Source organism: Olea europaea, chromosome 6 (genome assembly GCF_002742605.1).
Source record: "Olea europaea var. sylvestris chromosome 6, O_europaea_v1, whole genome shotgun sequence".
In the NCBI taxonomy this organism is placed as follows: Eukaryota; Viridiplantae; Streptophyta; class Magnoliopsida; order Lamiales; family Oleaceae; genus Olea; species Olea europaea.
The window spans coordinates 5588197-5610298 of record NC_036242.1 but is presented as its reverse complement, the minus strand read 5'-3'; the positions used below and the strand labels follow the sequence as shown (position 1 = coordinate 5610298).

Here is a 22102-nt window from a genome sequence, read left to right as displayed (position 1 = left end):
TATGTTATGGAGGTTTTGAATGATGAAATATGGTGGTGAATTTGTGTGAATTAACATAATTCACGTTAGTCTTAGGGCCTTTTCTTTCTCCTTGTTTTTCTATTGGATTTGCATCAAATATGTATGACGTTATTGACACTTGATTTCCCCATAGCTATGCATTCGATAAAGGATTTTTCTAAAGGTACAGATTTTATTTAACAGACTCCTGTATTAATTCTGTTAAAAAATCTATACTTGTAGCAAAGTTCTATAAATAACTATGTATCCTTGATTTTCTTTCTCCTTGCTTTTCTATGGGCCTTGTTTCAAATGTGTATAATATAGAAACTTATATCTTCTTGAAATGACATTCACAATAGAATCTCACACTTGTTTCAATTGATTCCTAAAACTAAAATAGTAACTCTATTTTATTTTTATTTTTATTTTTCTTTTTTTGTGGGTGTGAAACTTTTTGTATATGGAACGATATTTGGTTAAGACACTTCCATGTCTTTCCCATCCAACCATAATATTTCATTTTTGTTAGTATGTGTCCATAATATTTCATGTTCCTTGGGTGATATTTCAAGAATTTCAATTTTGATTAATTTAGTTTAAAAAATTCAGAATCAATTGCTTCTTCTTTTTTTTTTTTCCCTTCTTTTCACTAATTTAGTTATTTTTACTTTTTAAGTGTAATTGCGCATCTACTTAAAAATCTATAATATATATTAAAATATCACATCAAGTGAGAGTCACTTTTTGACGATTTAAACCACTCTACAATTCAATTATTTCAATAATACCTTTCTTTTCATTTTTCGATATGTGATAGATACTACATAATTATTGTCATTTATGAAATTTTTGTTATTAATCTATAATTATATTAAAATATCACATCGAAGGAAAATCATTTTTGACGATTTTAATACATCTACAATTCAATTATTTCAATAATACCTTACTTTTCGCTTTTCGATATGTAATAAATACTACATAATTATTGTCATTTATGAATTTTTTGTTATTAATTCTCAATTAATTAACATTCACATTAACCTAGGTTCAATGAATTTTCACTTGATGAATCTAGAGTTAGTATAGATGAATTTATTCATATTCATGTATCTAAAAAATTTAATGGGTGTTTAAATTTATGTTTTAACAATTATTTTTTATGTACCAAATGTAATATAAAAAGATTGATCATTTATAATATTTCATCATTACAAACAATCGAATCATAAAAATTTAATTTTGAGTGTACAATTTTCTCTTTTTTTATATTTCTATGCTAAATTTTATTTTCTTTAAGTCGTCTGAGACTGATCAAATCTTCCAACAAATTGATATTAAATATTACTTTTACATCACTTATAAATTAATTTAGAATAACGTGTAATGCACGTTCATCTTTGACTAGAATAACTTTCAATGCACGTTCAGAGACGAGAATGGTGTTTATTTTTTATTTTATTTATTTTATATCTTTATTTGGTGAATATTATTATCTTTTCTTTCTTTTTTTTCCAATTTGTTAAGAACAACTTATTTTCTCCTTAAAAATGATAATAAATCTTTTCTTTTCATTTGATTAAAAACTTAAATTTGAAATTAACTTTAAACGGAATGGATAGAGGATGGGGACCATATTTTCCGTACGCATCTCATACCAGCTTCGGGGCAACAATCCCAATCTCACATGTCTTATTTACCCGATTAGACAAATAATCGGGAATCGAGTTAAACAGATTTTTTTGCCATCCATACTAATGCCATTTGATTTGGGCCTTGGATTACTCATTTGTGCTCGGTAGTGGGGGTCAGATGGGTTTGTCGTGGTGGTCAGATGGGTTTGTCGTGGTGGTCAAACGTAATATGGGCCAGGTGATTTTGGTTTGGTCTTGGATTCCATACATTATCTCACTGTGAGGTAACGTAAAGAAGTATAAATACTTATCAGTGTGATAGAAATTAAAATCAAGACTTTTGTTCAAGTCAAAGTTAATAATTAATTTTATCTATACATTTCATATGATTCATAATTTTTTAACAATACATTTCATTAATTTCTATCAAAATATACTAAAGATATAATTTAAATCCACATCAAACTGTGACTTGGGTGCGGAATGTAACATGATCAAATAACACTGAAACAATCAAAAATTAGTTCATAATACTCAATAAGTTGAATAATGCATAAGAATTTGCAAGATTACAGATAATAAAATTACATTTCAAGCATAGAAAAAGGAGAACAAATAATAGTCGTTTTTACTTATTTATACACACATCTAATAGTCGTTTTCAATTTTTGAGAACAAATATTCTTTTCATACCATGTAATACGATATAATTAGTATTTATGAAATAACAATAATATTTAAAAGGGTAAATTACCTAGAAACTTACGTCTAAAGATTAATTTCAAAAGATGGTGGATTATTTTTTATTTTACGAATTATGTGACAGTTATGTTTTAATAATTATAATTAATAAAATTTAATTAAACCTAATCTACATATTCACCTCACCAATCCCCACCCCACCCACACACACACACATTATTCATTTCAAATCCCTAAATAAAATTCTCTCTCACCACTCTCTCTCTCTCTCTCTCTCTCTCTCTCTCTCTCTCTCTCTCTCTCTCTCCCCCCTCACCCACCCACTATCTCATCCAACCCACCTTCGTTTCCAACACTATTGTGCACGGCAAAGCGGAATCGCTGCTGTCACGCGCAGCAGCCAAGCTTTGCAGTGCTTGCCACTACTAGCATAAGCAATGCGTCATCATCGCATGCAATGTGGAAGCCGATCGATGAGGGTCATGTCCGGTGAGGTGACGACTTTGGTTGTCATGATTTCAATGTCACTTCCATCATCTCCATTGTCTTTGTCATTCAAATCAAATTACATGTCAACAATTATCCTTGATCTTTGCGCTAGAGATCTTGTCCACAAAAATGGCCATTGTCGATGGCGATGGTGGACGAAACTAATTTTAAGAGCCATTTTTCAATTGATGCAGTGATTGCGACTTCTGAGAGAGTCTCTGACAATGAGAAAGTGGATGCAATAGATCTATGGGTATTTTGTTGGGGATTTTTTTATGTCTGGTGGTTAGGCGACGATGGTTTTATTGCTAGGGGTGCACGTGGTCGTGGTGAGGTGATTGTTGGAAGTGGTGCTATGTTAGAATGGTGGCAGCTATGGAAATTAGGTGTAATCAAGTCTATCTTTCATTGTGACTATCCGTGATCAAATCTGACATAGCTACATACAGTTAGAAACCAGACTGAGTTGATCACAGACAATCATACTGAATACAAATTTGGTCATATATAACACAATTCAATGAAGGTAGTATTTATGATCTTAAATTTGAGTTGAAAGTGGTAGTGGTGATGCATTAGAGGTAATGGTGGTGGTGACTGGTGGTCGATTGAAATGTTGGTTTACAGTGTGTGCAGATTTATTTGTGGTGATCATATATGATCAAGTATGTATTTATTGTGATTGCTTGTAACCAAATCTATGTCAACTGTAACCGGTTGTGACTAAGTCACATACTGTCATAGTTAAGACTAATCTGGTCACAAATAGTCACTTTGAAGATAAATTTAGTCACAGTTAGTAACAGAAACACAGGTCAATGACTTGATTACATATAGTCACAAATTAGACGATCACAAAAAGTCACATTGAAGATAAATTTTGTCACCGTTAGTCATAAATAACACGTGCATGGTCATAAACACTAAATTTGGTCACAGAAAATACAGTTAGTTCGTGGGTGGGATATAATTTACAAGAAAAAATTAAATTTTTGAAAAATTTCTACAAGGTGTGGTAGGGTCGGGTGTAATTTCCAGAAAAAGATTTTAAATTTCTGAAAAAAAAAAAATTAGGGGTTAGGATGGGCGTAGGGCCGTAGGGGTTGATGGGCATAGGTTAGAGTGGGGTAGGGTCCGTGGGGGGCGATTCCGAGGGTGGGTTGTACTATCCAAAAAATGATTTTCAAAATCAGAAACTTTTTTACAGGTGGAGTGGGGTTTGTGGGGTGGGAGATATTATTGGTTAGAATATTATTAATTTGGTAAGGTGGGTTACTATTCTTTTGATTGAGATAATTAATTCCAATTAAATATATATAAATATTATTAATTAGAATTAACACCTAAAATTTGACAAAATTTTACAAGTTTATTAGTTCTAAAATGTAATTCTTATATGTAAGAACTATGTATTGTTCCATATTTAAAATCGAGTAATGTTATTTGTAATCGCTCATTGTCGTAGTCGTCCTACATGATATACATGTGACGGTTACTGATTTGATACATTAATGTAATAATTTTGTATTGCCCTATGTATCAAATTACTAATCGCAACATATATGTCACATAGGACGACTACGGTAATTAACGACTGTAAATAACATTATTCTTTAAAATCGTAACCAAATTAATGTAAGGCGGTGGCAAAGGAACAAGATTAATAAGAAACATAACGTTTCTCCGAGTTTACATTTTTAAAAAGTAAGTTAAAATTAAATTTTAAAAAAAAAGTAAATTAGCAAAGTAACTTTACAAATTTAAATACTGCCAAACATGTTCAATACAATAGGAAGATCATGATTAAGAATTAGACTTAGAATTAGGAGTGGGCGTGGTCGAATCTAAACAAAATGGAAGCAAATTGAGTATCGTTCGATATTTTAAAAATTGAATCATTGGTTCTATCTCTAACTATGGAACCAAATGGAACCGAACCATTTTACTTTAGTCCAATACAATTACTTGTGTAAAGTTCTCAAATTTTATACAAGTATTTAAGCTATAATTATTTAATTTCTAACTTTTCCATAAACTATTCCTTAATTAAAATGATTTATATTGATGTTAATGATTTTTATATTTTTATTTTAACTGAACACAACAATTTACATCAAATGTTTAATTATTGACTTGAATGAGTTCTTTAAAAAAATATTCTAATACTAAAAATTTAAGCTTGAAAATGATATAAGGAACTGAAGCTTCTTATTTATCTAAAATTATATTTAATTAGTTCTTTCGTCTGGTTTTTAAATAATATCAATTGAATATGAGTTTAATGTATGGCACCAACCATAGTTAAAATAATAATAATAATAAATCGAAATAAATCAATTTTTTTGGTTCTTTGTATTAGAATGTAGAACCCAAGTGAAACTAGACGATTCTCCATATAACATCATAACCGATTAGAATTTGATTAAAATTGAAATCGAACTGAATCGGCCAATCTTCATTCAATCGAATGGCTCTGGTAGTTTTTACCTACTCCCACTTAGAATGCCTACCTTTTGTTTCTCATTCGAATTATCAGTTTTCAAACGTATAAAATTTTTGATAATTTATTTCAACGTATTTATTCTTCGAATCTCTTTTACCTTTACCAACTCTTCCTGAACTATACTCTTATCTCATAATTTTCACTCCATCATCTCAAACATGATTCTCCTTACTCCCAAAGGAAACATTAAAAAATATATCTAGGAGGTTATTTGAGCCCCATTTTTTTTATTTAAAAAAAATATTTTAAAATAGTGTTATGATAAAAAAATGTGTGATTAAAAGGTGATTTTTAAATTTACGGATAATATTATTTTATTGAAAAATATATGATTAAAATAAAATAAAATCACTATTAAAGAATGTATTTTGATAAGAAAATGAAGTTCAAACAAGGGCCTAATATTATGAGCTGAGCTAAGGGTACAAACCCCTCAGTTCACAGACTTCTTACAAAAGTCTCACACCATGTGGAGTCAGAATTTTTTTTATCTTTTTTTATTACATTAGGCTCCGCAGTAGGGTCGACCTTGTATGAGAGAGATGATTTTATTCTGTAAAATGAATTTTGTACAATCAGAATTACTCTAATTATTGAGCCTTGCGTTCAACGTGAATCAAGTTCAATAATTTATACCCTACCTGGATCAGTAGCAGCCCATAGTTGCCACTCATCATAATTGAACTCTAGCTCAGAGCGGGCCATGTCAGCCATGGAAACTTTTTATCGTGTCCATTGATACATGATCAGGACTGTGTAACTTTTAGAAGTTGTGAATTTTCACTCTTTTAATTCATACATAAATATAAAAAAAAAAAAATTGTAATTTCAAGAATCATTCTTGTACTAGTAATTATCATGGCCACCCACAAATAAAAAGACAAGGCAGTTCAAAAGGGAAAAAAAAATGATTAATTTTAAGCCCAGCTTATAGCTTATAAGCACAAAACTCACACAAGAACCTCAACAGGCTTTTGCGATGAATATGGGGACGACTCAATTCTTGTCCATTTCGTAAACTTCGTAAGCAACAACAGCCCTATAGTCTGGATTGCGAGACCACAAATTAGGCCAATCCACAATCCCTGTAACAAACAATATCACCAAGAAAAGATTACAAATTCAATTTTGTAAAATAATAGATCTTTGCAAGTAAATTGATGAGAACCTGAAGTTTTACCTTAGCATATAGTTTAAACTGGAAACCGAGGAGAGCCGCAATTGGCATGCCAATGAGATAGTATGTTGCCAAATTGATGAACATAGCCATATGCTGCCAACCGCATCCTCTGGCCACACCTGTAGAATCGTATAATTTCTATTGAGAAAACCGATGCTCGAACGACTGCTAGGAAATTATAGAGATCTAGTATTCGAACCTGATAAGATTCCTTGGATAAAATCACATACTATAGATGCCACGAGAAAGGGTGTCATCGTAGCATATGCATTTATTATCACTGGACTGTCACTGAAGGAGCTAGCCCACAAGTTGTGACCAAAAGAAAGGGCTAAAACGACACAGAGTGCAAGAAGAATAGTTAGCTTTAGAGTGACAGTCATGGCACGCTTAGCTCGGCCAGGATTTCCGGCTCCCAACTCATTAGACACCCTTGTGCTGCAAAAGTAAATACCCAAGTTACTAATAGTAACGAAGTGGACAGAGCTATCGAAACTTACAATGCTTTTCTTAATAAGATTACCTAGCAGCAGCACTGAGGCCATAAGCAACCATGTAGGCAATGGCTTCTGTATTTACACTGGAAACATAGTTTTGGACAATTATTAAGTACGCGCTACAAAAAGAAGTCTACAAGAGCGAAAATAACGGAATACAAACTTACCACATTGCTATTAGCGATGTAGTAACTTCCGAGTTTGGCATCAGTCCAGCCAACAAAACCAGAATCTCGAAAGCCCAATATTCCAAACTGATTAAAATATGTAGAAAATAAATTCACGTTATTAAACATTACTCGGGCTGCATTTGAATTTAACAGGAAGATCAATCGGAATATGAGACTAACCACACCATAGCTGCTGAAGGTAGGGCTATCTTCAAGTTGGAGGAGATGTGACCTAAAGACTCTGACCGGAATCCCTTCCATGTGTCCTTAAATTTCTTTGCTTTAAGCACATACAAGCCTAGCATAAGGACCGAGATCCACAGTGAAATTGAAGCTGCTAATGGTGCTCCCTTATAAGCAAGTGCAGTCCAATGTACTAAAGCATAGGCGATGCCAATATGGAGGAGGAGAGGGAGCAACGAGCACACAACCAACGGAACGATAACTGATTGTGTTTGAAGAAATCTTAAAATATTTTGCAAAAACCCATATGCAAGTAAGCCAGGAATGAGATACTTCAAGTAGAGACCAGCTGCTTTTGATATCTGAGGGTCTTGATGTAGTAAAGTTAGAACGATATCGGAATACCACCAGAGAACTGATACAGCAATGGCAAAAATAATAGTTATAATACAGGACGCCTGTAGGTATATTCCAAGCATCATATACTGTTTTGCGCCATATCCTTGGCCGCATAATGTCTCAAGTGCGCCACTCAAGCCAACCTAGAACGTCGAGTAAAATTTTCAATCCGTTGCTTGCCAGTTACAGAAGAAGTACAGAAACAAGATATGAGCTAGAAGTTTGCATTAGTTTTCTCATTTTTCTTTTCGCATTTGAAATTTTCTGAGCCATTTTTCAATTTCCTTTGTTACAGAATTGAATTCTATTTTTTCCTTTCCTCCTTCGCTGTAGCATAGCAATTGTAACAAGATAAAGAATTTGGGCAACATACACTTCGAACCATAAATGTATAGCAGTCTAAATCATGTACTAATCAACTTCTAATTAATATTTATAAGAGCCCAACTTCTATTTCAATATTGTGATGCAGGAATAATCTCTGTTACATTGAAGTTGAAACTGCTCAAATAAAAAGGTAAAATCACATCATTTCTCGAAAAAGCACACTCCAAAAGACAAGAAGTTTGATTAAATAATCTAATCAAATCTTCACAATCCATATAAAGTTAATTAATATGTACGTAGAGAGTTACCATAAGAGCGAAACCAGAGACAGCAGCCCACGAGTTGGCAAGATTTGAGCCAGCAAGCTCGAGCTCTCCGAGGTGGCCGGCGAACATTACAGAAACCAAAGGTATGAAATAGTAGGCAACATTGGTCAAAATCATGGGCAGTGCGAAGAGAATCTGATCTTTCGCCTCATCCACATCAATAATCTTGCTCCAACACCTCTCCGCCGCATTGTTTTTCAGTAGAGGTCTTTTCTCCGTCTCTGCATCGCCGTGAGAAGACATTTTCGTAGTTTCACCTACCCACTTGCTCAACTTCCTCAATCCTCACGAGGCTCTTCGCATTTTCCTTGTATAAGTAGGGACGAAAATATTTAGTCATTGTCAGTGACAGCTTCTGCGTCCAGAGTCATATTTAATTAAAAAAAAAAAAGGGTAGAACTCCAACCTTAAAAAACGACGTGAGGAAGGTAAATCGCGAGATAAGCTCCAACATACTAGGAAACAAGAGCTTGTCTATACACTGGTGCTCACAAAGAGTTTAATTTCATATTTTAGGAATCAAACTTTCACACTGCGACTGTCAGCAAGGTTGAAACTACTTCACTTCTGTCCTTCGCACAACTGGATTATGTCTCGAGAGGTATCCAAAGTCATATTTTATTTAGCCTGTTGGTCGTCCTTTGCTTTACATTCTTTCTCATTATTTTTTTTTTTATGATAATAATTTTTAAATGAACATTTGTTATTAAAATAATATAACACATAAATATAAAACTTTTTCATATTTTCTTAACCACACTTGCTCTGCCAATTGCTATTTTATAAGACATTTCTTCAAATTAATAGGACTCAAAGAGACCTTATTTGTTGAGGAAATTATACAAACAGTTTGTGGGCACGACGTAAATTGGATTTTATAAATTGCAAAAGATGAGATGCTAGAATGAGAATTGAAACACTAATTTCGTCATCCATCGAATCCAACTACCAGTCAATTGCCCATTTACAACCTCATAAAACTCGGACACCTACTAGTCATACACAATTTAATTTATAAATTAATAATGGAGTGGTCAGCACAGCATGTTAAGAGCTTATTTAGGTTTCATTTTATAATGAAATTATAAGAATAATAAGGTGGCTTTTCGACAACTTTTATTTAAAAGTGTAACATGAAAATATTTGAGGTTGGGACAATCCCAAAAATTTAGGCAAGAAATATGGCTTGGTTTTTATTTATTCTTCGTTTGTTTCCCATTTTTTCTTCATTAAATTGAAAAATATAATCGTTATTTATCACATCAAGCCACCAAATTTGAATTTCTATCTCTTGTCTGGGGTCCATAACAACTATATTTTTCATTCTCATTTTTACATTAATGTGTACCAAACAGGACCTTAGTATTTTCATAATTCCAGCCTACTTATCGTATTTCTTTTGTATAAAATGAAGAGTTTCAACTTTCAATATTATTAGAATAAACACGTGCAACTACGTTGATGTGTTGGTGAGACCTTCACTCTCACGTGTCTTAAAATAGCCAGCTGTTATGTGGCCACTAGATTTTGATTACAAAGTTTCAGATAAAGAATAATGTTATTTAGCATCAATCTAGGTGTTAAGTTTAATTAAACGAGTCATGTGACTTTATATCTAAATGAATATATCATTTAATGTCACGTAATTGACATCTAAACTGGTGCTTAACATCAGTGGTGATAAATAACATCACTCTTTGAACAAAATGAGCGCGATGTTTTTATATTAATTGTATTTTACAAAAACATTATAATCCATATTAATGACGACATGTAACTTCTTTTAAATTAAATTTTATATTTCTCAAAAATCCAAATTGATGGTGTTCATCTTTAAAAATAAACAAAAATGAATCCTAATTTTAGGCCCTATTCGAACCCCATTTGTAAAGTATAATCCTTTTGAAGAATGAAGAGTTAAAAACTAGAAAACTTCCTGAGTTCACGTGCAAACTATTTTATTGAAAGAATGTATAATTAAAAATAATTTCGAGAACGTGACCCAATGGCTTAGTCGAACAATTTACAACATTTCTTCAAAAAGCTTACACAATATTATTGATGAATTTCTTTATTTTATATATTAATACCTTCAATAGGCTCCTTCATGTCACGTGCAAGCTTCCTGTTCAATATCAGCGAAAATTGACTTGTGATGTAGCTTGAACTAGATTATACAAAAGCTTGAGCTGTTCGATAATGTCCATTTGAACGTCGAAACCCTGAGGAAACATTTCACCTTCTCCGGAATCAACCATTCTCATTAGTTCGAATTAGGCTGTCTTCGCTGTCTGAATAATACTAATGTATCAACTGTGGTGGTGTGAGTATTTTCTTGACATCAATCCAAGGCAAGGATTTTGTCTTCTTCTTAGGTGATGAAGCTTTGCCCTTTTTGCCAAGAGATCTTCAGTTGATCAGATCTAATACGAATCATACATGGGCAATGGTTGGAGTCAACAGCTTTCCTAAGAATCCCTCATCTGAGATCCATGGGGAAGAGGATCAAGTTGCTTCCTCTGGAACCAACATCGCCTTGGCCATTCCTTCATGGCCAGAATCAGTAAGAAGTTGTGCTTTCAACGAGGATGATCGAGTAATGGCCATTACGAGCTTCTAAATGAAGAATGACGACCGATAGTGAAGACTTTTCAGTGGAAAATTCCGAATAGAATCTGAATTTTTTGGGGTTCAGTTGATACCCAAAAGTATCGGACAATATGAATGAGAAGAAATCAAGGGAGAATCTGGGTAAACTCCAAAATATTATGTGGAATAGTTTGGGTAGCTGAAGATTGCGTGAATTATCAAACTGTAAAATCGATAATCGATAATACATTAACTAATCGGCCCTCGATCCCCAAGCCATAAACAAAAGAAAATGGAGAAGAAAACCACACGTAGAATAGAAATATTAAACACTAGGGATGAGCATCACCAGCTAGATTCAATGTCCACATGGATCTTGGATCGAGTCATTTCTACTGTAAAAATTTTAAATATCTGATCCCAGGATTATTATTATTTTTTTTTTTTTCCAAATAAAAAATTATCATGATTCAGAAACGCCAATCTTTGTTTGAGAATTATCCAATCATTATTGTTAAATAAGTACATCTGACATTACAAGTTACAGACTGAGATTCAGAAAATGGCAAAAGCAAACTCATTAGAGCTTGTGAAACGCTGAATAGACAAATTACAACAACAAAATAACAGAGTGAAAAAAGAAGAAAAAAACCGAGCCAAATCTAGTACGGGAAGCAAATGGAGGCTTTCATAAAAATTCTCATAGAATCAAGAAGAAACACTGGTTCAGTCACCCTTGGCAGCTTTTTTCTCTTGAGGTTTGCCCTTTTTGGGCTTCATGAAGCAGAAACATGAGCAACATGGACACTGGAATAAGAACTTCATAGCTCTCTCACCCTTTATTGGTTTTGTGTCTCAATTCTCAAATGGTTCTCAAAATCAGTATGTATAGGAAAAGTAATGCTTTTACAAAAGCTTTTTATTTACTTTTATTCCATTTTAAAAGTTATAATTATATGACTTTTATCATGGGATTCCATTTCAATCACTTTCAATAATGAAGATGCCTGCCTATGGCCACCAGACAGCTATATGAATTGCAATTATGGAATTTTTTCCATCTCACGATGATAATGAACATGGGACATGTTTGGCTAGTAAATAGAAGTTACAGTCCAGTCATCTAGTTTTCAAATATGTTTACACTAGTCTACTGGTATATAAACACCTATAACTGAACTTTTCAAGTTCAACCAAACACACTCTTGAATGGTACCCTCAAATAGGTCAACTTTTATGGGCCAATGGCCATTTGTAGGGCCACTTACACCAGAAAAAGGGGGGGGCAATTTGTCTCACTTGAAAAGATTTCTAGGCTGGCGAGCAATAAGGAATGAAAATTATAGCTATGGGTTGAAAAAACCCATCAAGATTATTGCATTGGATCCACCCAAGGACGGCTAGCAAAAAATTCCACACTGATGCGAGAATTTGTTCAGAAGATTTAATGCTTATTACAATATCAATTAGCTCCAAATGATGATTCCTGTCATACCATAAGTCAGAATTGAAGGTTTTATGAGTTGAATACTGTTGGGTTTGGACAAGCAACTTTTACATTGCAGTTTAGTTAGATTCAAAGGTCGATTTGCCTAATCTAGGGACTTGATGTAAGTTGATGATCTACATAACAAAGATTATTTTCACATTCTGCACAATACAAGAAAGTAAGAACAAAAACAGTGAGTAGACATTATCAGGTTTTAGCATCTTGACAACATGGAAGATTAGAACCTTCAAAATTCTACAAATACTGAAGAAAATGGAAGATTAAACGCTAGTGCAGACATCACACACTGCCCTAAATGTGCCAGAGTTTTTATTAGCTGAATGTCTTAAAAAGGTTAAGATTCTCGGAGGACTGGCAGCCAGAAGTATCATCCGAACCTTAAAACGATACAGGAGATATCATCGGCGCTCTTCCGTGCAAGTGCCTCCTCATTAAGGCGCTTAGCCGCTGATTTAGGATCTTTTATGTTCTTGATGCAATCAACTGCCTCCTGATTTGACATTACCTGCATCATATTGACCAAATCAGATCTCAGAATCTACGGATACACAAGAAAGACGAAGAGAGTTATAGATTGCAACAAAAAAGATGGCAGTCAAGGAGGCTATAACGAAGTAAATTCAACAATGTAAATGGGTAGAATGCCCGCAGCAAATACAACAATGTAACAACAGAAATAATGAAAGAGTTCAAAAACATAGATCCCAAGAAACTGGAAGTACTTACCTTCCAAATGCCATCACTAGCCAAGACAACAAACTCAGTTTCATCATCAATAGACTCCACCACTATATCTGGTTCTGAACTAAGGTGTTCTTTCAAGCATTTGTCACCAAATGCCCTTGCTACAGCTAACTGGCCATCAACACGAGGAACATCACCTGAATATGGTCATAGATGAAATAAGAATGAATTAAGGTCGTATGAGGGAACATGGACCTGAACCTGAGACGTGGATATTACAAGGGAGCACGGACCTTCACAAGTAGTTCATGGCAATTTACATGGTCAGTTTCTTCCTTTTTTTTTTTTTTTTTGCTTTTCTTTTCTTTATTTTCATGCAGCAAGTTAACATCAATAACATATTATTTAATAAGATCACAAGCTCGAAGATACTCCCCCCATAATATGACACCCTGAACATTGACAATCTAGCAATTTCATAGATAAACAGATACTTCTTCGATTCTTTTATTTATTCCCCTTTTATGAGGTTTTCCTCTATTTCTTAACTTTTCTTTTGTCACTGTCAAGCTAATAAAAGTATCCAAGATGTGAAAAATTGTTGCAGCATAGGTCATACACCCTCAAATTTATTTAACTTCTTATAATTTCACTTACCAGGAAATTTTGTTACGAAGCCACCTCTGCTCTCAATGTTGTCCCTTTCGTTGTCAGGCTCATGATCAACTGATAATTGTCTTGCCACACCGTTCTTGGAAATAACAGCACGAGAATCTCCAACATTAGCAATTACCAGCTTCTCACAGTTTATCAGAATTGCAGTAACAGCTGTTGAACCCCCTCTACCCAGATCTTTGGCTTTCTCCAAAATTATGGAATCTGTGATCTGATATGCTCGTCGGATTGCTGTCTCCATTGAAGTCCAAAAGTCCGGCTATTTATTGCCAGAAATCAAACATTCAGAGTTAGAATTGGTGCAGTTCTCGCCCAGAAATAGACAGTAAAGTCAAAAGCAGAGGATGGAGTCATCTCTATTAAATTATTAGTTCACTAGTATGAAGTTTTGTTTAATTTGTTGCTTTTTCATCTTCTTCATGGCAGGGGGGGATTGCCCAGGGGTGGGGGGTGAGGACTTGTGCTTAATTTATGGATTAAGGAGAACAAAAAGTATATAACAGAACAATTCCAAAATCTTGGGTAGAATATCTATCATATTTACCTCTTTCAAGATGTTATCAAATAGATGAGACTTTAAATAATCTGGTATATCTTTGCTCAAATGACCATCAAATATTGCAAATAGACCAAGCTCATCATCCCCAACTTCTTTAAATTCTGCAAAGACATAATCTTCCATGCTATGACCTGATTTTCCTTCAACCAAATGATAACCATGTGTTATCTTCCTTGACATCTTACTCTTTCCTTTTCCTGTGTCAAACGCAGGCGGACCTAAACCCACCTTTTCCTGCAAATCACAACGAACTTTACCTTAACTCTGTGAAGTGATGTAGGATTGTTGAGGGTTTTTAGAATTTATAACATTAGAGGATAAGCAAGTTGAAATAACCAGCAGAAGAAGCAGACTAGGTGCAGCAGAAGAAGACAACTGGAGAAGAAGAAGAAGACAGAGCCAGAATCAAAGAAGAAGAAGAAAGGGGAAGAAACTAGGGGAGGGAGAAGACGATGGTAGCATACCACAATTCAATTCATTAATTCATTAACCGTCTTGCAATTCCAGTTACCAACACATAAATAACAAAAGATACCTAATATTCACAGGCTTAGGCGAGACTCACTAGATAAGCCCAATGAAATAAAAAGATATCAACAAATAAAACAAGAAGTAAATTAGGGCTGATGTCCGCATCAACTCTCCCGGGATGGGAGAAAAACTCGACGCTGTCAAGTGATTGAACTACCACGGGGGACAATCTTTTTGATGACCCAAATATCGAAATTCAACAGTTGATAACAGTGAAAGCTGCAACTTATCCTCAAAGCTATGATCCATCTAAAGAGGATGATCTCTCATTTTAATCAAATACCGATATTGATCACCAAATAGTAAACGCTCATGCAGCTCGTCTCCAAAATCTTCACGTGATTGTGCATTATGAGGAGCATAAGATGTTAGCACCGAAGGCTGGCCTGTAGAGGCAAAAATTGCAACATCGAAGGCTTGAATGGACCCCGATTAGGAAACAATTCTTCTACGTTGAAAATATAACTTTCATTTAAGTGAGATGGCCAATCACATGAAAAAACCTTTATACAAGTGGTGCAAAAACTTTTTCTTCACATTTTTGGGAAATCGGATCAAAGAGAGTCGTAATAAAGTATAGTATTCGACAATAGAGCATTCTAATTTATGTTGCACTTTGAAAGTAAATTCTAAAATTTCATGATTGGAAATTATTTGACCTTTTAGCTTGTCATGAAATTTAGGAGCATTACCAACATGATGATGAGCTAGCATAAGTACAGGTGGAGGCGGTGGAGGAGAAACTGAATGAATAAGTACAGGCGAGAGGCGGAGGTGACTAGTGATGTTGTTGACTGTTGATGCTGTCTAAATTGTTGTCCAAGTTTCGATCTGATACCAAGTTGATGTAGGATTGTTGAGGATTTTTAGAATTTATAACATTAGAGGACAAGCAAGTTGAAATAACCAGCAGAAGAAGCAAACTAAGTGCAGCAGAATAAGACAACTGGAGAAGAAAAAGAAGAAGACAGAGTCAGAGTCAAAGAAGAAGAAGAATGGGGAAGAAACTAGGGGAGGGAGAAGACGATGGTAGCATACCACAATTCAATTTATTAATTCGTTAACCGTCTTACAATTCCAGTTACCAACATATAAATAACAAAAGAAACCTAATATTCACGGGCTTAGGCGAGACCCACTAGAGAAGCTCAATGAAATAAAATGATATCAATAAATAAAACAAAAAGTAAATTAGGGCTGATGTCCGCATCATGAAGTCTTCGGAAAAATTATTTACTCATCTCATAAGCTGGGATGGAGGAAGAATCACAAATACTAATAGACTCTCACAACTGGCAGACATAGTTATAGGAAACATATAATGCAACTGTATCTCATTGAAAAAGAGGCGTTTTAAGTCATCATAATAAAGAAAAGCTTTGCATGATCAACCATAGCAAAAAATTAACGAAAAAGGAGCCAAACACTGTCAAAATACGATCCAACATTAGTCTTCTTATTGCAAAGCAGTGTCTAAATTAAAATTGTAAACCCAACAATTGAAAAATGGTGATTCTGCAATTTATAACAAAAGCTTCAGGGCTAAAGGCCACATAACATATATGTTACATTGTCAAAGGACTGAAACTCCCCTCTTTTCATGCATTCTTCTATGAGTGATACTAAGAGAACACGAGTTAGAATCATAACACCACTCCGAGACGAACTCTAAATTTGTTTCATGGATGACAAACAAAATTGATGCAAGGTTCAGCCGATTAAGATCTTCTTAGAAGATATCACTACTTGATGCCATTTCTGTTATCTAGAATTAAGCATTATAGCTACAATGACTTCATCCCAGGCAAACAGCAGGCCTTACTGTGTCCGTCGTTCACCCAATTAATCTCAAGCATCCTGGCTTCCAAGGCAAGAATTCATTGTAAGTGGCAAATCAAAAGCTTAAGCAAGTAGCCTAAAACTAAGAGGATATCCACCTTAACCAAATAAAGTTTATCCAAACGCCTAGTAATTGAGGGTGTTAAGCCTGTAGCTTCGTTTTATATTGGACACACACTCCTTCATACTCATAGAACAGGAGATATCACATTGATCCACTTGATGCAGAATGGGAAGAAGAAAAGAATAGAAACGAGAGAGAGAAGAGCAGAAGAACTTCAGAGATAATTCTAAAGAAAAATTCGAATCATACTAGATATATTAGTTCGATCTCTACATTATTGAGAAATTTTAGTTGCATGCATTTACACATAAAATTCCTAACAAAAATAAAATGTCTCCCTCAAAAAAAATAAAAAATTGAAATTAGAGAGAGAGAAGGAAAAATCCTCAAGTTCATATTAATAACCATGACTAGAAAATACATTACGATCTGAAAGTGAGTATCTTTCGTCAAACTTCATTGACATCACCCCTGGTTCCCCATCCACATCCCTCAAGAAAGGTGACTCCAGAATATAGATAAGAAATCTTGAATGCATAGAAAAAAGATATTGCTTGGTATGTGGTATTTTTAGTGTATGTCAGACCGTACTAGCAATATCTGCAGGAGTATGTAGAACAGGGGAAAACAAATAACAACAATAATTGGACCGATCCTTTTTATAACTAGTATAGCTCATTAATCAATGTAAGATACTGACCAACTGAACGATTTTCACACTGTAAATATGCACCTAAATCACAGCAACACTGAAAAAGCCGATTTTTCCTATGAAAAACAAATTAGTCCGCCATAAACAAATTAACATTGTTTCAATTGTAACAACACAGATCGTCAAAACCAGTAGTGATTCAAGTTAAACACATTATAATAACAAAAATTACAATGTTTATTTACTTAATAAGACACATCACATTCATAATTAATCTATCACAGTAGTGGCTGATTCAGAATTACAGATCCAGAAATAATTTAAGCAATGCCATAAATCATTGCGCTATACCGCATTATTATTCACTAAACACGTAATTAAATGCATGTGTATGAGAAGAATAGGTTATAGGTACCTTCATCTTATGGAGGATTTCCTTGCCAGTCATATTGGAAAAATTCTAAATGTGAAAAGAATTTATACACTACAATGTGATATTGAGCAATGCCTAATGAAATAGCGGCAGAGAGATTGAGAATCAAACAAAATGCCGCAATGAGAAGGAGAAATGGATAGAGATCGATGGGGGGATTGGGGTGAATTGTGCATTGAGAGAGATGAGAGCCCCTCTAAAGAAGACACGTCCCAGTTTTGCTTCGAACGTGTCGCCACCAGCTTAATTCTTCTGTTTTTTCAAATTTATGGTTTCGCAGTGTGGATTTATCATTTTTTTTTTCCCCCAAATATTATCAAAACTAAATCCATTTTGGCTTAATGCCCATCACCCCATGGCTAGGTTGGCTAATATTAATTATTTATCCATCACTCATTTATATTTATTTATATTTATTTATAACGATCACATAAATTTAATATACGTAATCTTAAGATGATCTTCCCTTACATGGCGTCAATAAGACATTCTTTAAATATCAATTGATAGAAAGAATTACAAGAAACAGTTTGATTCAGTTAAAAAATTAAATTAAAATTTAACTTAAAAGTTAATAATTAATTTTAATTATATATTTTATTAGATTCACAACTTTTCAACGTAAAAGAAGTTGTTCGATTCAGCTAAAAATTGAATTAAAATTTAACTTAAAAATTAATAATTAATTTTAATTATATATTTTATTAGATCCACAAATTTTAATCATATATTTCATTAACTTTTATTAAAAATTATTAAAAAAATTGACTTTTACCTAAACCAAACAAAGTTTAGTATAACATTTAGGAGAAATAGAGATAAAATAAAGATGTTGAAAAAGACGTATTCTTGCGCGACAATTTAACATGACCTCTCAACTTTAACAAACCACTGTTGGAGTAAAAGCAAAAATAGTTGTTACCCCTCATGAGGTGGTCGAGTTGATGGAGTAGATGAGAATGGAGACCTTTGGTCACGAGTTCGATTCCTCTTACTAATACTTTCTCGGTTGAGTATGTCGTACCGGGCTTGTCTAGTGCGGTTTACCTGACTGACGTGATTTACAGAGTGTTGCATCAGCCCGAGAATTTATCCAATACGCACCTGAAGGATAGTAACTGCGGATTCCTCCGTCAATTAAAAAAAAAAAAGGTTGAATACAAAATCGTGTTCAATAATAAGATGTACTAATTAAAAGAAGGTTAAAAATAAAAATGCAACAAAAAGAATTGAAAACAAAAGGGCGACAATAAGCAAATGTTAAGACCTTAAGTGCACAAGAGGAGAAAATAAAAAAAAAAAAAAAAAAAAAAAAAAAAAAAAAAAAACAAAAACAAACAAACGAGACAAGAGTAGTTAACAAAAGGTGTCAAACCACAATAATTTTACTAAAGATTCCTAATATTTATATGTGATTACATTTATATCCTATTTTCTATCACATTATTATCCTTAACATTTCACCAACAGAAATTTTTGTCCTTAATTATGATTTTCATTCAAATGTTCTATTAACTTACTTCAAAACAAGTGACAAATATTTAGCCATGAGTTCGTATTTGTTATTTTTCATTAATAAGCGGGCAAATACGTCATTTTAATTTCTCTTAGCGAACTTTTGGACAAAAATCGTAAGAGTAATCATATAACCACCACAAAATTTACTTGTTAAACCCCAATTTTATTATTTACTTAAATAACCCTAAATAGAATTACTTAATTAACCACATTTTTAAATTTACATTTTAACATTAAACAGTTTTCATAGGCACCATTGAAGATAAAGGTGGGGATTGAATGTTTGATAATTCTACGTGTACAGTATGGTGTCTCGCGTCCATAAGAGTGTCCATAATGTACACGTGAAATTCTATGATCGAAGGGTTGAAAAAACTGTTTTCCTACCCTCCAATGATGTTATGTCACTGTTACATTATGGATACTCTTATGGATATCATAATGTACATGTAGCATAACCCTTGAATATTAGTGGGATATGTTTGTCACTTCTTGAAAAAGGCTTAGAATAATGAAAGGATCCGAAGCTAAAGGACTTGGATGCTTGTAAAAGCTATAGCTATAGAACTTGCATACAAAATGTTGCAGAATTCATATAACCCCCATAAAACCAAAATCAATTGGTACTTCCCCAGTTTCTTTTTTTTTTTGTACGGCTTGAACTATTTATTAATGAAATTTTAGGGTTCTGATTTTACAAATTTCAGTGGGACTTCATATGAAATGAAGACAATATTGAAATGATGAGTACACCACAATATGGGAAGTATAATAGTAAATTTGTTGTGATGTATTTATTGAAAATAAATTTTAATTGTGGTGTGATTATAATGTGGTGTAGTAAATAAATTTTGTAGTGATAATATAAATATTCAAATCGTTATCAATGACAAGATGTGTTAATTAATGAAACATTGACGATAATAATAATAAATGTGAGAAATGTGATAATAAATAAATGTTATGAACCTTTCGTGCAATTAAAATGCGGTATACTTAAAAGTAGGGCTGTAAGCAAAAACCGCAAAACCGGAAAACCGAACCGAAACCGCATTTTAGAAACCGTCGGTTTGGTGCCACGTGGACCCGGTCAATGAAATGGTTTTGACCCAAACCAAACCGGTCAAAATGGTTTGGTTTAGGTTTGAGAATTTTAATTACGGTTTAAAACCAAACCGGACCGGTGAAAAAATATATAAAAATAAAAAAATGAAAATTTTTGAAAATTCATCCAAATATGTAAAATTCAATAGTTTTGTCATTTGTGGGTATTTTTGTCAATTCCTAATTTTCTAATACAAATATATTATTATTATTATTATTATCATCATCATCATCATCATCCAATAATCCTAATATATATTTAATAATTTTAAGACTAACATAATCTATCAAAAACCTTTTTCCTCTTCAAAATTTAGATGAACTCCAGTCGACACCCAACACAGTTTTGAGCCACCGGCACCACACACTTCTTTTCACATTTTTCACGCATCTTCAAAGTCGAATTGAAGTCTATTATACCAAATCGAAGACAAAGAGATTCTAGACCTTCGGTGATAATATTTGCTGCAAATAAAGTTTCAGATCAATAATTTGTTGGAGCAAACTAAGGTAAGAATTTGAAATTAAATGTGTTTCATAACATCATACAAACGTAAACTTGTGTAATTGTTATGTTTAGATATTATAAACAATTGCTTTATTATTGTAGTTGGTTATTCTCTTTATTTAATCAATATCTTTTTTTCAGATATAAAATCACGAGGTCTTGTTGGACATCATTATTTTTTTGACCTTATATCTAGTTTAGTCGACTTGTATTGTAACGTTATTTTATCGTCATTAACCTAAAAAAGGTGAACAAAAATGAAAAAAAAAACTATGTTTAAGTTTATTGTGATTTCACTTTGATTTAGTTAATATTTAAATTTATAGTAGATATATTTAGTCTCTGTTTGAGCCATATTTTTCATATCATCATAATGAGAAAATTGACTATTGGAGAGGAGGTTGGGTCTCACACATGAAATAGCAGGTTAACAAAGGCGGCTGGACTTGTAGAATAACAATCCAAATTTTCATTTTTTTGTCCCAAAAATTTGATTCAAACAGGGGCTTAGTTTGTTTTAGATTTATTACTAGTGAGATATAAATATATATTAAATTCAATGAATTAATGACATAAAAGTAGACAGGCAAAAAATATATGGCGAAACTGGCGGTTTAAAACCGGACAAAACCGTTAGGTTTAGGTTTGAGTTTTTTTTAAACCGTTCAAAATGGTTTGGTTTAGGTTTGTGTTTTTCTCAAACCGTTTTAAACGGTTTGGTTTGAAAATTTGTCAAAAACCGGTAAAACCGGACCGCTTACACCCCTACTTAAAAGCTATATGTACAGACATATTTTGACAGATGCTAAGACGTCATCTCAACCCTACATTTAAATTTATGAAGTTCAAATCAAGGGTTGAAGTGCAGATCACTTCAACATTTGTCAAAGAAGCTGTCAAAAAACTGTACAAGTAACATTCTTCAACTTATTTAGCCTTAACCAAACGTTGGATGGTTATATTGGTATAGAGTTTATTTATTGTACCACGTTATAATTATGTCATCAACACTTATGTTTGTTC

General features: G+C 33.3%; 2 protein-coding genes across 4 annotated transcripts; both read right to left on the bottom strand.

Annotated features, from left to right (window-relative positions):
• Positions 1-6108: 6108 nt before the first annotated feature.
• Positions 6109-8732, bottom strand: LOC111395620 (protein DETOXIFICATION 18-like). The gene is made up of 7 exons (XM_023021705.1): positions 8396-8732; positions 7359-7903; positions 7176-7262; positions 7035-7091; positions 6711-6949; positions 6512-6630; positions 6109-6416 (listed from the first exon to the last, which is right to left on the bottom strand). The coding sequence occupies exons 1-7, from the start codon at positions 8654-8656 to the stop codon at positions 6282-6284; spliced, it is 1443 nt and encodes a 480-aa protein (XP_022877473.1). The 5' UTR covers positions 8657-8732; the 3' UTR covers positions 6109-6281.
• Positions 8733-12626: 3894 nt separating this feature from the next.
• LOC111395619 (probable protein phosphatase 2C 39) lies at positions 12627-18204 on the bottom strand. Of its 3 annotated transcripts, none has more exons than XM_023021702.1 (5): positions 17932-18204; positions 14416-14664; positions 13854-14130; positions 13239-13393; positions 12627-13017 (listed from the first exon to the last, which is right to left on the bottom strand). In XM_023021702.1, exons 1-5 carry the CDS (start codon positions 17962-17964, stop codon positions 12880-12882), a joined length of 852 nt encoding a protein of 283 aa, XP_022877470.1. In that variant the 5' UTR covers positions 17965-18204; the 3' UTR covers positions 12627-12879. The 3 variants fall into 3 exon arrangements, with proteins under 3 accessions (XP_022877470.1, XP_022877472.1, XP_022877471.1); XM_023021704.1 differs by lacking the exon at positions 17932-18204 and adding an exon at positions 14895-14967; XM_023021703.1 differs by lacking the exon at positions 17932-18204 and adding an exon at positions 14767-14928.
• Between the last annotated feature and the right edge of the window lie 3898 nt (positions 18205-22102).

Excerpts from the sequence above, each read along its gene's own strand:
- LOC111395620 (XM_023021705.1), bottom strand. The coding sequence starts at position 8,656 with ATGTCTTCTCACGGCGATGCAGAGACGGAGAAAAGACCTCTACTGAAA. Across the intron at positions 7,904-8,395 it reads TCTCTGGTTTCGCTCTTATG|GTTGGCTTGAGTGGCGCACT; the intron begins GTAACTCTCTAC and ends TCGACGTTCTAG. Across the intron at positions 6,950-7,034 it reads GGCCTCAGTGCTGCTGCTAG|CACAAGGGTGTCTAATGAGT; the intron begins GTAATCTTATTA and ends TTACTTTTGCAG.
- LOC111395619 (XM_023021702.1), bottom strand. The coding sequence starts at position 17,964 with ATGACTGGCAAGGAAATCCTCCATAAGATGAAG. Across the intron at positions 14,131-14,415 it reads TTGATAACATCTTGAAAGAG|CCGGACTTTTGGACTTCAAT; the intron begins GTAAATATGATA and ends GGCAATAAATAG. Across the intron at positions 13,394-13,853 it reads CTTCGTAACAAAATTTCCTG|GTGATGTTCCTCGTGTTGAT; the intron begins GTAAGTGAAATT and ends GACCATATTCAG.